The sequence below is a fragment of the Amblyomma americanum genome, chromosome 1, assembly GCF_052857255.1.
Source record: "Amblyomma americanum isolate KBUSLIRL-KWMA chromosome 1, ASM5285725v1, whole genome shotgun sequence".
NCBI lineage: Eukaryota > Metazoa > Arthropoda > Arachnida > Ixodida > Ixodidae > Amblyomma > Amblyomma americanum.
This window is the reverse complement of record NC_135497.1, coordinates 301705334-301721515: the sequence shown is the minus strand read 5'-3', so window position 1 is coordinate 301721515 and position 16182 is coordinate 301705334. Positions and strand designations below refer to the sequence as shown.

At 52.4% G+C, this 16182-nt stretch overlaps 1 protein-coding gene across 1 annotated transcript; it reads right to left on the bottom strand.

Annotated features, from left to right (window-relative positions):
* Positions 1-9486, bottom strand: LOC144119642 (uncharacterized). The gene is made up of 3 exons (XM_077652213.1): positions 9274-9486; positions 7514-7588; positions 1-1289 (listed from the first exon to the last, which is right to left on the bottom strand). The coding sequence occupies exons 1-3, from the start codon at positions 9302-9304 to the stop codon at positions 1-3; spliced, it is 1395 nt and encodes a 464-aa protein (XP_077508339.1). The 5' UTR covers positions 9305-9486.
* Positions 9487-16182: the final 6696 nt, after the last annotated feature.

Genomic DNA, 16182 nt, shown 5'->3' with positions numbered 1-16182 from the left:
TTACCGCCCACACCCATCCACAGAGTTCAGACACGTCCGTGGGGGCAGGCAGCAGCAGCCGCCACTCACCTGAATCTTGAGCTCGTCATTCTGCAACTTGGCGTTGCCGACACCGTTGCGGGCCTGCACGGCCTCCACGGGCGCGGCCGTCGGCGCAGGCAAGTTGGTGGGCGAGCCTTTGGTGGGCGCCACAGTGCGAGCCCTGTTGCTGGTGGTGCCCTCGCCGCGGGTGGTGACGTTGGCAGTTCTTCTGGAGCGACGCTGGGGCGGGGGCGCGGCCGTCGGCGAAGGCATGTTGGTGGGCGAGCCTTTGGTGGGCGCCACAGTGCGAGCCCCGTTGCTGGTGGTGCCCTCGCCGCGGGTGGTGACGTTGGCAGTTCTTCTGGAGCGACGCTTGGGCGGGGGCGCGGCCGTCGGCGAAAGCAAGTTGGTGGGCGAGCCTTTGGTGGGCGCCACAGTGCGAGCCCTGTTGCTGGTGGTGCCCTCGCCGCGGGTGGTGACGTTGGCAGTTCTTCTGGAGCGACGCTTGGGCGGGGGCGCGGCCGTCGGCGAAAGCAAGTTGGTGGGCGAGCCTTTGGTGGGCGCCACAGTGCGAGCCCTGTTGCTGGTGGTGCCCTCGCCGCGGGTGGTGACGTTGGCAGTTCTTCTGGAGTGAAGCTGGGGCGGGGGCGCTGCCGTCGGCGAAGGCAAGTTGGTGGGCGAGCCTTTGGTGGGCGCCACAGTGCGAGCCCCGTGGCTGATGGTGCCCTCGCCGCGGGTGGTGACGTTGGCAGTTCTTCTGGAGCGAAGCTTGGGCGGGGGCGCGGCCGTCGGCGAAGGCAAGTTGGTGGGCGAGCCTTTGGTGGGCGCCACAGTGCGAGACCCGTGGCTGGTGGTGCCCTCGCCGCGGGTGGTGACGTTGGCAGTTCTGGAGCGAAGCAGGGGCGGGGGCGCGGCCGTCGGCGAAGGCAAGTTGGTGGGCCTTCCTTTGGTGGGCGCCACAGTGCGAGCCCCGTGGCTGGTGGTGCCCTCGCCGCGGGTGGTGACGTTGGCAGTTCTGGAGCGAAGCAGGGGCGGGGGTGCGGCCATCGGCAAAGGCAAGTTGGTGGGCGAGCCTTTGGTGGGCGCCACAGTGCGAGCCCCGTTGCTGGTGGTGCCCTCGCCATGGGTGGTGACGTTGGCAGTTCTGGAGCGAAGCTGGGGCGGGGCCGCTGTGACCACCCGCTCCTGCACCACTTGTGCGAACGACCTCTGGGCGGTGCCATTCAACGGGAGCGCCGATGGGGCGGCCTGCGAGCGTCCGGAAGGTCCTTCCGGACCAAAGGGAAGGGAGTTAGTATCACCGATATCGGCAAGGTTTAGCGATGCGTGACCATTTTTGCTAACATGGCATGACCGAACGGCTCCGAGCACTAACGGGCGATTCACTATTGCGCAGCTGCAAGAATGGGCTATGCATATGTTACGTCGCTGAAGCCGTGAAATCTCGCCTTCTGTAGAGCACCCGCCTCGGATTTGGGAGGTGGCGGGTTCGACTTCCGCTGATGGCCGGTTACCCACCCGTTTCCTCAAAATAGGCACAAGCTATACCCCGGCATGGTGCTCGGCTTGTTAGGTTTGCATGGCGTGACAAAGGAGCCTGCGTCTTCAAATTCTGTCACTTTGGGCTTGGAGACACATCGAAAATACGCTAGATCTTGCATTCGGTCAAAGCGCACTTTGGGTTCAGCTCAATGTTTTTCTGAAAACCAAATAAAAATCGGGGAAAGTTGTTGAAACAGGTTAAGCTAATCCATTAGGTAAGCCTGTCGAACGAAATATGGCTTTGAGAGCAAGGTAGCAGGGGCCTGATCGGAAGCATCGGCGACGCGCCGTGCAGTGGTTAATGTATGGCAAGGAGACAAGACTAGTTGGCACGGCCATTGTGAACCTATTCACTCGGGGATTCGAGACCCTATCGATCAAAACCCAATATACGTCTACACCATCCGACGCGTCGGAATGACTGCTACCTCGGCTACATTCGAGCGCGAATAACAAGACTTGTTACTCCCTTTACACCCATTGTAGCGGGCTCGCACAGGAGCAGCGGCAAAGGCGCGAATTTAAACGAAAAAGTGCGCGGCAAAGCTCGTCGCTTCATCGCGACCAAACAAGGATCGCTCGCCTCTAGGCAATATGTAATCACGTACGCGTCGCGCGACAGGCCAGTAGCACTAACCTAGGGGTTAGGCCTGGCGCGTTCCCGCAAGCCGACCTAAAATTAGTGGCGAAAAAAAAGCGCCATCTGCAATTTTCATGTCCGCTGAAGAAATCTCGCGGAAGAACGTCAGCATCGCGAAAACCTAAGACGTAATCAGCTTCGGTTCAAAGCGAATCGCCACTCTGGCTAAAATAGCCATCGCGCGCGGGACATCATGATTTCGTTGCGCCCAGAGCCGGCCGCGTCGTACCAAACGGACTGGGCGGCGCGGTGACCGTCTGCGGACGTGAAGTCATCCTAAGCCATCCAGTCAGAGGGGTGGCCCTACAGGCAGCGATTCGGATGGCGGACCCGTGGCCTCCGTGATAGGCTCGGGCGGCGCGCCGTGCTCAATCACGGAGGCCACGGCGAGCCATGGAAAGCGCCTCCGCGATAGGCTCTGGCGGAGCGCTGCGCTCTATAAATGAGGCTACGGCGGGCCGAGGAAAGCGCTCACCTCTTCCGCGGCCTAGTGGCCGCGCTAACGGGCCTAGTGGAGTGGTTGCGCTAACGGGGCGGTCTCCATTGGGGACAAGGAACGTTTGTGGGAGCCCAGATTTGCGACGAGGGGGGACTCCTGGACAGTTGGGTGGGTGGGGGGGGGGGGGGACAGGTCACCTGAGCAGCGATGCCACAGCGACCTACCCGGCCGATGAACGAGCTCCTGGACCGAGCCGGGTGGAATTAAGGTGCCTCGCGCCTCCCGGATGGGCGCAGCCGCCGGGCCTGGCCAATGGGGGAGCGAGCCAGTTTTGAACCCGCTCTGTGACATCACAGACGAGGGAGGGAGGGGTGCGGGGCCGAGCGCGCGCGGTCATGCCACCGGCTCCTGGTATGCGCTTCTTCGTTGTCCTCGTCTCGGAGGTACAATTTGGGCAAGTAAGATGAAGCAAGGTTGGAGTGGTTAGCGCTCGGACCGCGGTTAGGAGTCCTGCCAAACGTCGTGGCCCGCGCGGTCACGTGTGGCTCCGCACCTTCACTTATGGCGTCACGGCGGGTGGACAAAGGAAGGGACTTCATAAGCTGCGATTAGAATAGCTTAATTATAACCAAGAGGAATCAACGAGTTTAACTTGAAAGTTTGTCCTTTTGGGATTCTCAGAGAACACCGTCCGTGAGGCTATTCTACAGCCCTGCTGTTTACACGTATGTATAGTTTGTAATAAGTGACCAGGGTGCATGATTTGCTTCTTAGTTGCACATTTGAGAACTTAATTATCTCATCTACTAAGCTCTAAATCACTGTAAGGTAAGGACAGCCCTGGTCCTCACCGTATAAGACCACTTGATCTTTACAGAAGCTGTAAAGGATCTACTATGCGAGCGAGAAGCAGACCATGCAGCCTAGTTACTTTTGGCAGAGACTGTAAGTACCCTCGCGCCCTATGGAGGGGAAGGCAGGCCTCATTTCCTCAATTTAGAGTCCCTCTAATAAAGCCAAAAGCAAATAAAGAGGTGACGGAATGCCTGCCTCAGCAAATTTGTCACAGGCATAAATCAACCAAAACAAATGAACAGGGGCTAAAGAACAGACATCAGCAAATCCAAAATGTCATATCAAATGAAACGCTAACCATAAAAGAAAAAAAAAACTGTCACGGTTTAAACTTGGTTAAGCCCATTACAGTGCGAAAGTATTCCCAAATCTCCAAGGTCAAATTTTGGCAGTTGCCCGGACAAATTTGGTGGTCGCCATCGTACCGGGCACCATGAATTGTGTTTGGACATCGATTTTGGTCTAACTCGGCCAGTCAAATTTTAGGGGTAGGCCGGGCCAAATTTAGAGGTTGCTGTCATGTTCGGCGCGGTCAGTTAATAATAATTGGTTTTTTGGGGAAAGGAAATGGCACAGTATCTGTCTCATATATCATGTAAGGGAAGGGATAAAGGAGAGAGTGAAAGAAGAAAGAGGTGCCGTAGTGGAGGGCTCCGGAATAATTTCGACCACCTGGGGATCTTTAACGTGCACTGACATCGCACAGCACACGGGCGCCTTAGTTTTTCCTCCATAAAAACACAGCCGCCGCGGTCGGGTTCGAACCCGGGTCAGTTACGGCTAGACATCGATTTTGGTCCAAATCTGCCAAGGAAAAATTTGGGGGTGGGTGGGCTAAATTTTAGGGGTGGCCCGGGCTAAATTTGGAGGTCTCCATCGTGTTCGGTGCGGTCAGTTATGGCTAGACATCGATTTTGGTCCATATCTGCCAAGGTCAAATTTCGGGGGTGGGTGGGCCAAATTTTAGGGTTGGCCCGAGATCAAGGTCAGAGACCATGCCACCATGATGGACCAGGGTGGTCATGGTGAACCTTGTAGACATAGAACACCATATGTTGCCTATAGTAATGATAATGCTATGGTAGGCATAACCAGTGGTGGTCCAACTGCGCCATTTGCACCATATTGCTACAATTCTACTTGTCTGCGCCTCGCTGCGCCTAACGAAGTGCAACTTGCGCCAAGTGTGCCAAAGCGTCACCTTTGCCTTGCTAACACAACCGTAGAACGCTTATAGCTTCTATTTGGTCTTGGTCTGGCAACCAGCCCCAGGCATGCCGATCAGATTGCTTGTCAGGCTATGGCCTGTCCCTTGTCTATCAGTTTCCCGCGCGTTCGTCCAGCGTTGAGCAACGGGAAATTGCCAACACACAGTTCGGGGAATGAGCAAACGTAAGTATGGTCTCTTCATTAGGCGCTTGCGTTGTTGTCGCGGAAGCTGTTATCGCAAAGTTGAAACGAGCCGGTGATTACATTGCAGCGGCCAAAACAAGTTGTCGGTGAATCGCATCGTGCAAACGTATACTACCGCATTGGTACTAAAGCGACAGCGAAGCAAACATCATGAAACGACATAGTCTGCACCATATATAGCGTGAAGGAGTAGTATTATAAAACAATGTATTCGGCGGCACTTTCATGGGATTAGCACCGGGCAGGTCGGCATCTACAAGCGAAAACATTTCTGATCTTGTTCGCTCGTAGCTGCTGATCGCTTGACTGAGCCGATATCGTCACTAGGCGCTTTGGAATTAATCACCGACGCTCACTAGCCGCAATATTTTTTTATAGTCGCTCATCGCATTAATTGTATACCAAGAAGAAAATACGCTTATATCTGCGGCACCATCTGCTGCATTGCGAGCACAGGTTGGGTCGCCTGCGGTCGGTAGCCGTGTACTCAGCTGAGCTCGAGAAGTATCGGAGCTCTCGTTCGTGTTTAACGTTTGACAGTGGATATTGTTTTTCATAAAATGCACAATTTAGGCATCGCTTTATCTAGCGGAACTTATTTTGCTTGAAAGGAGCTGCAGCCGATGTTCGCGTTGCCAGCGGCGGAGGCGCGCAAATTCGCGGTAGTCTAGAGTTACTCTATAGGCTCACTTGTACAGTAACCCTACGGTAGTCGATTGGCCCGTCGGTTGTGCGGTGCGCCAGCCGAACTTTGAACACCTCTCGCGCGGCAGACGTCTACGGCACTGCAGACTGGTTCTCCGATACGGCGTTTGCCGCTAGCGTGTAGGGTACATTAGTTTCAGACTACAGTGAAATGCCAGCTCTTGTAGGTCGCGTACTACTGGAAGGGTTGATAGTCTTGTGACGGCGTGTTGCTTTTGCTGCGCAAGAATTAATATGACGTTCAAGTGGTAAGAAATGGCGTAGAAGTGGTAAGAAATGTTTACTATTCAAATCTGCTGTCCGCTCAGAGCTATTCAGAGAAAGCCAGGAAGTCCTAGGTATTCCTTCGCATGTGTTTTTGCGACATGTGTCGAACAGGTGGCTCACTTTACAAGAATCACTGTGCCGTATTCAGGAGCAATTTGATGCCATTAAGGACTACTTTGAAAAAGCAAACAAGACTGGCCAGCGGTCTGCCACCCATATTCTTCATAACTATCTGGCTGGGGCATTCTTGCAGAAACCACTCTATGCTAAGATAATTTTCCTGAAGAATTGTGCTGAGCTATTCACTGGCTTCCAGAAGCCGATTCAGAAACAAGAACCACTTTTGCGCATTCTTCATGTGGAATTGCTGTTATTAGTTCAGCGAGTTCTTAGCCGCTTCTTATGCAGTGAAGCCTACCAGGGCAAGACTGTTGATGATCTGAAGAGCCTTAACCTGCAAGACTCCACACTGTGGAAGCAAAGCCCGAGGTGGGTATGGATACAGATGATGCAATGCGGACCTGGGACATCCCTGAAAGAAAGCGTTTGCGGCTTTGGGCCCACGCGTTTTACATAGCATGCTTATAAGACTTCCTGCAAAAGCTACACCTCTTCAAGACAAACTGCTGCAACACGCAAGCATTCTTGGCTTGCACGTCACAGATGTAGACTCGGAAGCCCGCTCACTGCAATACCTTGCTTCAAAACTGCCACAAGTGCTACATCTGAATGAAGTGTGTCCATTAATTGACGAATGGTACATGCTTCAATCCGATCCAGTTAACAGCACTGAAGTTGCAGTGCCTGAATGGATCGACAGCTCATGGGGAATCAACGGAAATCAGCTGCTGGTGAGCAAAAGTACCCACTGCTTGCAAAACTCGTGAAAGCCCTCCTGTCTCTGCCGCATGGTAATGCAGATTGCGAGAGAAGGTTCAGTATAAATAAGCGTCTGCATGAGAGCCGTGCCTCTTTCTCTCTTAATAGCCTGAATGGACTACGGCAGGTTAAGACGTATTTGCAAAGGTACAACGGGGATGCCACCAAAGTATTCCTGTCACCTAAGCTGGTCCGATGCGTAAAGAAGGCAAGGACATGTTATGCAGTTAGGCTTGAAAAGGAAAGTCAAGATTCGGAGGTGACGAAGCCTGCAACCACACAGACCCAGCCCAATGCCATTACTGTGGAACGAGTGAAAAGGGCTTAAATGAGGAGGTTGCCCCATGCCGTGCATTACTTAAACACGCAGAAGAGACAATCTCTACTGGCTTGGCTCACAACAGCATGGAGCAGGTCCAAAGTGGGCAACAGTTGTTAGCTGAAGGAAATGCTAGCCTGGCTACTGCCCTTCTCGAGCTTGACGAGCTGAAAAAAAAAGAAGTAGCAGAAGCCACTGACGCAAATAACTTTCCTTATTTTCATTGTGCAATATGTGTGGCTTAAATAGATAAAATCATTATTTATGTTTTAATGCTTATTTTACAGTGTAAACAAGACGTGCTCAGATGGTGCATGTAGGCACCATCTGAGCATTTCTAGTCACTTTTGTATTAAGTTTTATTGCATAAAACTGTTCTCACCAGTGTAAAAGTGCTATTTACATAGGCAAATATGGTCTGTTTGCAACATACCATGGTTTCCTGCTGTGGGCACACGAGGTAGTAGATGGCTGCGCTGCGTCAGTCTCTCTTGCTTGTGTCCATTTGCTGTAAAGAAATAGTGAACAGTTGTGCAGTAGTAATAAGCTGCACCAAATGTCATACATTTGCTTTTCTCCTGCTCCAACTGATCCAAAACGTTTGTGCTACACAACTGCTACAAAATGCTAATGTGGCTGCTCCTAAATTGCTAGAAAACAGTCTTTTTCCTGCTCCGAAAATTGCTCCAAATTTGAGATTGGCTGGACCACCACTGCATCACAAGGTAATTTCAAATTCATCCGGAGACAATATCAGATAGTTTTGCACAAAGTAGCACTTTTGCTTAAAAAGGCACTGTATGTCTTGACAGGCATACCAGCTACAAGTCACGTCTGTGGGCATGTGCCTACCACAACACACACACACACACACACACACACACAAAATTAACAGCTACAGGATCTGCAGCTCGCATGTTGTGTTGCGTACACGAAATAGAACAATGAAATTGCCACTGACTTGTCTTCCCTGTAATGGGACTACAATATGAGAGAGGCGGCAAGTCGTGAATTTTTGAAGTACCAAACTAAAGATGCTACCATGGAACTTACAGAGGCAATACACAGTGCAGTGTTAATAGGCTTCCACCATATGGCCAGGACCTGAAGTGATAGAACCTGTCTGAGTGGTGTGAGCATGTGTGGTCAGCGTTAAGGGCTAGGCTAGATTGGAAGCTAATGATCAAGTGAACACACACGTGTTAAATATTGCCCCATAAGTGACAGCATATAAAATAAGAAAATGATAACCGCAACGATTAGCAGTCTATTAACAGTCCATTCAAAGAAAAAGGAACAAGCTCCCTCGCGCCACAAGTTCTTATGCACCAAAGTCGCTACAGGCCGAATCAAACACAAAAGTAAAAATTCTCATAGTGAGTAGAGAGAAATTATAGGGAACAACACAAGGTGAAATTTCCTCTACGAACAGTACGCCACATTTGAGATTGCGCATACTAATGACTTGTAGGCACTTTCGCTCAATTCACCTCCATAGTGTGAACAGCAGTAACCCAGCATAGTATGATAGCCCGACACGAATAAATGCCAAGTGTGGCGCGTCTTACCGCAGTAGCAATTTCCCCACGAAAGTAAGCTTAAGTAAATCTCAATAACGACAAAGTCGGCGCTTCTACTCACTACGAAAAAAATTCCTTTCAATAACTGCAAATCGCAAGCAAAAGCTCAAGCCACGAGCGGCTCTTCCACCGGTGGAACGCCCCAGTGTCGCCACGTCAGCGGACGGCATTCAAAGTGTGTATCAAACATAACAGCACCGACACCGCGAAAACTTCAAAAGAGCAGTGACGCGAAACTCTCACAACGTATGCACTGCACAGTTTAGCTGGCTGCACTCGAGTCTGAAAACCCGCCCAAACGAGCGGTCAAGTTGACTGACTCGCTGCCGCGACTAAGTGAAAACGGGGTACCGAAGTGCAAAATTCTCAACCTCTCGCCTCCGTGGTTCCTGGTATCGAAAAATCACGAACCGCATGCAGTGCGAGGGTCACCTGAGTCGCTTTGGGAGTTTAAACCAAACCTCATAAACCAAACCTAGCTGTCGGTTCCAGGGCATGCCCACACATTTGGAACGCATTACCACGTTCTTAACCTGCGTCTCGGAGGACCCCCCCTTGGTGAGCTATCACGAAAACCACGCGGGAAATAAAAAAAATAACGGAAACTACTTACTGCGGCCTCGAGTCGCGCCATCCTTCGACATCCTGTGTTCTCCTTAGCGGTGACGCTGCCTAGCCCACGACGAGCAGAGGTGGTACCGCGCTCGATGTGAGGACGCTGATGTCAGCTACGCGCAGCCGCTGGCTTTGTCGTCGCTACCAGGCGCCGGGATGGACTGGGAGCCAGACGCTGAAACGTCTCGGAACCCACAGAGTCTGATGTGGAACCTGCGCCAGATGGAACGAATCCGAACAAGTCGGACGCTCGCCGCTTTCAAACCTCTCCAGCTAAGCGGGGACAATGATTTAGCCTGAAATGGCCGCTCTTCCTGTCCGCTACTGGTGGCGTGGCGTCGCATTCGCGTGACCTACTCGTGTCGCAACGCCATTGGCTCAAACCCCCCGGGGAAGCCACCTCCTTTCATCGCGTTCTGCCACTGCCAAGTAGACACGAGAAGAGCGCGCGTTCGTGTGTGCGCGTGTGCATGCGTCGGTGTGTACACGAGTTCCTAGAGTACATTTCAAAATCCGTCCATCGCCAACGACCTATTGTATAAAGTAGCTTAAACTTGCGCCGCCTATGAGCCAATAAGATAACTGTTTTCGCGACTGTGGACAAATCTAACTAGCGTAAAGCAATTCATTTGAAAGCCAGTGGTACAAGGACCATCTCCAAATTTTGATATTTTGAGACTGCGTCTTTTGGATCCCAAAAACTTGGAATCTGTCGAAAATATCGCATTATTAACTAAGTTGTGGCGAATTGTCGCATACATAGCCGCGCATTTTCAAATCAGGCGCTGCGGCAATATTTCCCAGACGGTTGACGCGAATTCGAGACGCACACGATCGCACGTCGCGAAGGGAGAGCTAAAACATCGCGGCTCAGTGGCGCTTGTAACGTTGAGTGCGTTCCGCACACTAGATAGGAAGCGCGCCCACCCTGGCTGATAGCAGTTAAATTGATGGTTGATCGCTACTGGTTGGTCAGCCATTGAACGCTGCAGTGCCGCGTGTCTTCCACAACGTTGTCAGCGCTAATTCACGCAGCCCACATCTCTCTCACCACCGCCACGTACCCCAAAGCGCGATTGAGGCGTCCACTGACCCAGAAAGCCAGTTATGCCCCCTTCCTTTCCTCAAAACGCCAATGAACGCGCGCTCGGTTTCGGCGAGGCGGCGGCGACTGAGTGACGTCATAGTTGTCACGTGGTTTCTCCTCGGTTCAAGGTCAAACGCGCGCGCACACTGCGAAGAAGCTACGGAGGATAGTAGTAAAGCTGTCCCTTTAAGAGCGCTTTTTGAAGCGAAAAGCTTTACTACACCAGCTTTTCGAGCCTGAGCGGGGCCGCAAGTTTGACCTTTAATGTAGCTAGAGGTCACAGGGGCCGCAAGTTTCACCTTGAATGTAGGTAGAGCTCAAACCATGAGCATAGATGATGGTAGTCAGGTTCGACACATGACGTCAGCTACACCAGCGGCTGTTAAACCAATTATCTCGACTTTGACCTTGACCTCTGACACTGACCTTCGGCCAAGCGGGAGTGCCGGCATCACATAAAACTGAAAAAAAAGGTTTTTGGGGAAAGTAAATTGCGCAATATCTTCCTCACATCTCGGCCGAATCCTGAACCGCGCCATAAGGGAAGGGATAAAGGAGGGGTGAAGGAAGAAAGGTGTCGTAGTGGATGGCTCCGGAATAATGCGACCACCTGGGGATCTTTGACGTGCACTGACATCACACTGCACACGGGCGCCTTTGCGTTTCACTTCCATCGGAGCGCGGCCGCCGTGGTCGGGTTCGAACCCGGAAACTCCGGATCAGTAGCCGGGGGCTCAGTGGTTAGGGCGCTCGGTTACTGATCCGGAGCTCCCAGGTTCGAACCCGACCGCGGCGGCCGCTTTTCGATGGAGGCGAAACGCAAAGACGCCCGTGTGCTGTGCGATGTCAGTACAGCAGGTTAAAGATCCCCAGGTGGTCGAAATTATTCGGAATGGTTTTTGGGGAAAGGAAATTGCGCAGTATCTGTCTCACATATAGGCGGACACCTGAACTGCACCGTAAGAGAAGGGATAATTGAGGGTATGTAAGAAGAAAGCAAGAGGTGCCGTAGTGGAGGGCTCCGGAATAATTTTGACCACGTGGGGATCTTTAACGTGCACTGACATCGCACAGCACACGGGCGCCTTTGCGTTTCACCTTAATCGAAACGCTGCCGCCGCGGTACTCCGACCGTGGTGGCGGGTAACCCGACCGTGACGGCAGCGTGAAAGTGGGTTCTCCATAAAACGCCGATGGACACTGATGCGTTAAGCGGAACGCCAGGTGTGATCGATGCGACGGCTGCCGTGGGGAGCACGTGGCTACCAACGTGACGAGCACCGCGCTAAGCAACGCTAACGTTGCCGGTGCAGCCGCGCATCTAGCAGCGGGGTTGCGAGTGCAATCTCACAGGGGGTTAACAGCACGTTAAGGCGCGCTCACACTAGCGGGAAGCTTCCCGCAGCGGCACAGCGTCAACGTCGACGCTATCTCGCAGCTCCTCGGAATGACGCTCACACTGCGCGCGTTTTCTCGCTGCGGTTGTCTTGGAATGTAGTGAGAGGAGGCGCTGAGGGAGGACCCGAACGAGCAGAAAGAGAAGGCGATAGTCACGTGACACCAGAGAAGACTGGAAAGCGCACACTTTTCTCGCGTCGTCGTCTTGATCGTCTGCTAGCTCTCCTCCCGTCGCCCTTTTTGTCTCGAGAATGGCTGGTTCGAACGATGAGCTGTTGGCTACGGTAATCGTACTTTATTTGTTTGTACGCTGCTCCTGCACCGTCGCTTCGGCACCGTCTCAAGTCGCATGTCCATGCTGGCAAAGCAGCCGCCGAGTGCCCGGCCGGACGCGCGCAGCCTCCGCCTCCGCCGACGGGGTCACTGAACTGGGACCGACGTCACGGTTCACGGTCGGCGCCCATTGGCTGTTCTCGTCAGCGGAACGGGAAAAATAGGTACCGGACCCATCGCTCTGCGGGACGGCAAAGGAGGCTGTCCGCGGGAGAAAAACCGGCTTGTGCGGGAAGCGGCGCGCGGAAAACGTCCTGCGTTGCGCGTTTTCCCGCTAATGTGAGTGCGCCTTTAAGCACTGTCCCCACAGCACTCGTAACGTTGCTCTAAAGGTCGTGCCCAAGACCATCGCACGTCTGATTGCAGTCACTGCTTCTACCCTTGTGGTAGGTGTTATGGTCGCGATGTTTATGTCGTTTCGAAGAAAGCAAGATGTTTACTAGACGCAAAAAGTGCTGCTACTGTGTGTCAGTATAACTATCAATGGAAACCGCCAGTCGCTCGACCACGAACGTAGCCAGGGAGATTAAGGTTTTTAAACGAAAAGCTTCGGTACGCCTGCTTTTCGAGCCGTCAGCGGGGCCGCAAGTTTAACCTTGAATGCAGCTAGAGGCCAAACTAAGTGACGCCTGTCTCATTATTCTCGGTGAACGCCCGAGCCGCGCCCGTAGTTATTGGCTATTTATTAATAAAATAAAAATGGAAGGAAAATTTGCTACCCGCGGCATCTGCCATCGAAACCTGAAGCACCTAAGCTGCTGCTAGTGGGAATAAAAGGACCGGGAGTGGCAAAGAAAGGGGGGAGAGCTTGTAGAAATGGATAGGGGCAGGGGGTAATATACCCGATCCACAAATACACAATAGGAAATAAATGTGGCGTGCTGCCGCGCACGCAATGGAAGGGAGAATTCGTTTTGGGGGAAAGGAAATGGCGCAGTATCTGTCTCGCATATCGGCGGACACCTGAACCGCGCCCTAAGAGAAGAGATAAAGGCGGCATTAATAAAAGGGAAGTGGTGCCCTAGTAGAGGGCTCCGGAATAGAAAAAAATTGTTTTTGGTGAAAGCAAATGGTGCAGTGTCTGTCACATATCGGCGGGCACATGAACCGCGCCGTGATGGAAGGGATAAAGGACGCAGTGAAAGAAGAAAGAGATGCCGTAGTGGAGGGCTCCGGAATAATTGCTTCCACCTGGGGATCTTTAACGTGCTCTGACATTGCACAGCACACGGGCGCCTTTGCGTTTCTCCTCCATCGAAACGGTGCCGCCACGGTCGGGCTAGAACGCGGGTACTCCGGTTCAATAGTATCCTTTTTTGGAACCCGACCGCGGCGGCAGCGTGAAAGTGGGTTCTCCATAAAACGCCGATGGACTCTGATGCGTTCAGCGCAACGCTAGGTGTGATCGATGCGACGCCTGCTGTGGAGAGCACGTGGCTACCAACGTGACGAGCACTGCGCTAAACAACGCTAATGTTGCCAGTACAGCCGCTGCATCTAGCAGCAGGGTTGCGAGTGCAGCCTCACAGGGGGTTAACACCATGTTAAGCACGGTCCCCAAAGCACTTCGAACGTTTGCTCTAAAGGTCGTGCCCAAGACCACTGCAAGTCTAGTTGCAGTTACTGCTTATACCCTTGCGGTAGGTGTTATAGTCCCGAAGTGTATGCCGTTTCGAAGAAAGCAAGATGTTTACCAAATAAAAAAAATGCTACTACTGTGTGTCAGTATGGCTATCTATGGAAACCGCCAGTCGCTTGGCCACAAACGTAGCCAGGGAGATTAAGGTTTTTGAGTGAAAAGCTTGAGTACGCCTGCTTTTCGAGCCTCAGCGGGGCCGCAAGTTTGACCTTGAATGCAGCTATAGAGGTCACCGTGGCCGCACGTTTCACCTTGAATGTAGGTAGAGGTCAAACCATGAGCATAACTGGTGGTACGTAGTCAGGTTCGACACATGACGTCAGCTTTTTTTGTGCCACGTACGGCCGGCTCAAGTAGGCGCGCGCTCTGCATGCCACTAGGGTGCCTCGTTGCCAGAGCCTTTCGAAAGCAGCGCAGCTATCGAGGCACCCTACACCAACATTACTAGAACAAACTCAGTTTCACTGCTCCCCATATACAGGGTGTCCCAGATAAATTTAGCCAGGGTTTAAAAATACGCCGAGGCACTTGAAGACTAGGCGACCAAATGCATACTGCTGGCAATTGTATGGAGCATGTCACACTATTTTTATATTGTGCTTAATTCCGTAATTAGCCAATATTAATTAACCAATTTCGCAAGCAACGGAGATAGGCGAAAAAGGTCAATGAGAGTGTTGTAGAATGGTCCGCAAAACTTCCGTTTGAACAGTTTTAACTCTCCATCGCGTCTCTCCTTTAGTCGCCGCGGGAGCTTCCGCATGCGTCGCATGGGCTCCGTGATTTTCGAAGAACTTGAGCGGAAAGACATTGGACCACCGAAATTTTCGGCTGAATCGACGTCGGAAGTTGGGAGGATCAGGTGGACATCAACACCGGACCGGTAGGCCCATTTTTTTTTTACTATAATCGTGATCCGAAGTTTCCACGCGGTCCGGCGCGACTAGGCCTTATCTAGGCCTAGCGCCAACAAGGCCTCGAAGGGCGCTCCGCGGTGCGACTGGGCAATGGCACGGTCGCGATGGAGATCCGAGGCACTCAAGACCTTACTCCAAGCACACGGAACGCCGATTTAGTCCGAAGTTGGGCGGAAAATCAGATGGAGGCAGAGCCGGCCACCACGTGGAGAGCCCCGAGGAGCGGGAATGCCAGGGCACGGCCGAGGCGATGGAAGAGAATGACAGAGACCCGGGCAGATGGCAGACGGCGGGACCGAGACGAAAGAAAGGCAAGAAAGCCGCGGCGAGGAACAAATTCAAGGAATCCCAACAAATCGAGGGAAACATAGCAGTGACCGACAAGAAGACGTACGGGCGGACGGATGAGTGGAAGATGCCGCCGCTGCCTAAGGACGACTACAAGATAATCCTACGGCTTAGGGGAAGACTACGAATCAGTGAACTAGAACAGTTTCAAGTCACGAGAGCAATCGTACAAGAACTCAAAGGAAAAATCAAGGCGGAGGACTTCATAACAAGGATCAGACCAGGAGACAATCAGGTCTCCAGGTTGCGCACAAGCCCACAAACACTGTTGCGTTTGCCTACCTGTTCCCAAAGACCGGCCGCCGAGAGAAAGAGCCCAAGGCATTGTCTACCAAATTCCATGCGCCGACTGCGACGCAAGCTACATCGCCGAAACCAAAAATTTCAAAGAATTCGGCAACATAAGAACGACATCCGCAAATTCGCAAGAGAGCGCAATCCAGTAGCCGAACATTCCGAGGACTCCGACCATACAATCAACTTTGAAGAAACCCGCATCCTCGGAACCGAAACAAATTACCACAAGAGGCTCCTTCTGGAATCCTGGCATATCCAAACCACCCCGAACAATATCAACCGCACAAAAGGAAACCTGCCCCCAGTATATGCCCAGGGACTTCGCTCTTCAACGCAACGAAAAAAGTCGCCATTCAGCACCCCCCTGCAGTGCGCCAGCGTGACTAACAGCCTAAACCCCCTCTCCCGCGCCTTTCGCGACACAGCTGTCGTTCTTTTAACCCCTCCCCTGCATACTTAAAAGACACTAGCTACTGCCCTCAGTCATCCCCGATGAAGGAGCCACGTCGGCTTCGAAACGATGGGTTAAAGTTAAAATTTTGGTTGGAGATGTGCAGTTTATTATAAGAAATTTCCGGAGCCCTTCACTACGGTGTCTCTCATATAACCTGGGTCGCTTTGGGACGTTAAACCTCAATAAACCAGACACATCCCACTTTGTGGGAACCCTTTACTCACTGTTGCGCAATGGAATATCAAAGTTGGCGCATGCACAGTTGCTATTCGGGCCCAGAGCCAACAGTCATCCGGTGCTCTATAGTGTGTAAGAAGCGCCCAAACTCCCTGTCGCTGCCTTCATAGTGGTCTGCTTAATTTTGCACTGACAAGTTCTGAGCAGGTTCACTTCGTTTCTGCGTCATTAAAGAGTTTCTGCGACCCTGTGATCCT

Bases quoted from the DNA above. Each gene is read 5' to 3' on its own strand.
- LOC144119642 (XM_077652213.1), bottom strand. From the start codon at position 9,304: ATGTCGAAGGATGGCGCGACTCGAGGCCGCA. The intron at 7,589-9,273 runs GTAAGTAGTTTC...ATTTCTTTACAG, and splicing joins TGGCGCGACTCGAGGCCGCA to CAAATGGACACAAGCAAGAG. The intron at 1,290-7,513 runs GTATGTTGCAAA...TTGGTCCGGAAG, and splicing joins GCCCACAGCAGGAAACCATG to GACCTTCCGGACGCTCGCAG.